The 1963-nt window shown below is 38.9% G+C and overlaps 1 protein-coding gene across 1 annotated transcript in view; it reads left to right on the forward strand.

Moving 5' to 3' along the window:
* mtf2 (metal response element binding transcription factor 2) overlaps nt 1-1963 on the forward strand; it is a 26194-nt gene that overhangs the window by 20877 nt on the left and 3354 nt on the right. The window contains exons 12-13 of the mRNA XM_015396085.1: nt 1367-1481; nt 1579-1628. Of these exons, the coding sequence (XP_015251571.1) occupies nt 1367-1481; nt 1579-1628 (165 nt within the window). The remainder of the gene's footprint in view (nt 1-1366; nt 1482-1578; nt 1629-1963) is intronic.

Raw genomic sequence — 1963 nt, forward strand, 5'->3', positions numbered from 1 at the left:
TTAAGCTGTAAAAATTTGTTTTGAAAAAAAAAAAATATGTATCCGATGAAAACTGGTATTTTATCTCAATCCCACTGAAGCTATCGCCTTATTGTTTTTAAATAATTAGTAAAACACAATTTTTAAAGAAAAAAAACAATGAAATAGATCCAAAGGAGCCATCAGTAACCATGTCTGTTCCAGTGCAGATCATCATTAGAATTTATATTAGTATTATGTCTTTGGTACAGGAGCCATAAAGGGGCCAGGGCATGATCTACAGGGGCACTGGACCCCGTTGGCCCCTGTCTAGAACCGCCCATGCCCTGCTTAAGACACTGCTCGTCATTTTTTATATCTGTATGCCGCATGCGAAGGGCATCTTTCACTGATGTCTGCCAGTGGGTTCTTGATGCGTGGAGCCGCGTGAAAACATCCAGCATCACCGGCGGGGCCGCTGCGGGATGAAGAGGACCGCGAGTGCTCAAGTGAGAGCGACAAGGATGAGACTGAAGTCAGCGACGGCGTCCTGAAGCTGTTCCACTCAGACACCGAGGAAGAGGACTTTGAGGGTTTTAGTGCACAGGAGGAAGAAGGAAGTGGTTAATGACTTTTCCTGGTCGGCTGCAACGTTCTGTGCGTTGTTCAATTAAAAGTACCGATATATGCAGCGTTATTTGCGTGTTACACTGCAAAAAATGATCTAAAAAGAAGTAAAAAATTCTTATATTAGGTGTTTTTACCCTTAATTTGAGCAGGTAAATGAGATAGTTTGCCAATGGAATGAGTGTTTTTAGTCTTAAAATAAGATAGTTAGAAGATATGCACTTGAAATAAGATAATGCAATTGCATTTTATTATTTTTAATCTAAATTGTCTTGTTCCACTGGCAAAATGTCTCTTTTATCTCCTCAATCCAAGAACAAATACACTTATTTTAAGAAAAAATGACTTATCTAGATTCGTATATTTAAATGTGTTACAGGTAGTTTAAAATAAAAAAAGCATTCATAATATGTACCGTATTTGTTTGTTTTATCATACGGATTAAATCAAACGTAAAAAAATATGCTCACATGTAATATCTTTATCTGTAAATATCTCATACAAACGCGGGAAACCTGCGGCTTAAAATCCGGTGCGGCTTATAAAAGCACAAAATTGATTTGCTTTCTGAAATTAGAGCGTGCGGCTTGTAATCAGGTGTGCTCTATAGTCTGGAATTTACGGTAGTTTTTTTTATATAGATGGAGAATGTAGAAAAAAAGAAAAACTGCAGCAGAAACTGTTTCTCCATCATTTCTCATTCAGTGCCTGAACATTAAAGCTCACTTTACGCACAGCTGTCAGCAGTTTTATGTTTCATTTTTTTACGTTTCCACTGCAGGAGCTTTGGGACTTTAACCAATGGCACAGAAAAGAAGAAAAAGAAGAAGAAAAAAAAGAAAAAGAGGAAGCAAGAGACGTTGGCAGAAGCACAGCGGCCCGATGAGATGCCCCTGGTGTGTATCTTGGTGTTTTGAACGTTTCCCGAGAGGCACAGCTGGAGAGAAAACACAAACCTTCCTGTAGATGCTAATGACTTTCACTTTTTTTTAGGAAAGCAGAAAAGCGGACGCCCCTGCACTGGATCATCTGACCTCCGTTAAGTAAGTGAGCAACTGCTTAATTAGTCCAGTAAGCTACAGTCTGCTTTCCAAAGGGTTAATTAAGAGCTTCACAATATCTGGCATCTGTATCATTATTTCAGTATCTCTGTGTGCGATGCAGACATCCCACACAGAATAAATATAGACTAATTCCAAAAAAAAGTTAGAAAATCAATCCTCTGGACTTTGTTTCCAAGTTTGAAGACGTTTCTCTTCCATCCAGGAAGATTTTTCAATTCAAAATGTCAGAAATAGCGTTTAGTTCCAGGTTTTATCCAGCAGCCCAACAAAGCCTGGTTTTAGTTTAGAAACCATGAACGGGTCCCCCCCTTTGG

Source organism: Cyprinodon variegatus, unplaced genomic scaffold (genome assembly GCF_000732505.1).
Source record: "Cyprinodon variegatus isolate N-32 unplaced genomic scaffold, C_variegatus-1.0 Scaffold775, whole genome shotgun sequence".
In the NCBI taxonomy this organism is placed as follows: Eukaryota; Metazoa; Chordata; class Actinopteri; order Cyprinodontiformes; family Cyprinodontidae; genus Cyprinodon; species Cyprinodon variegatus.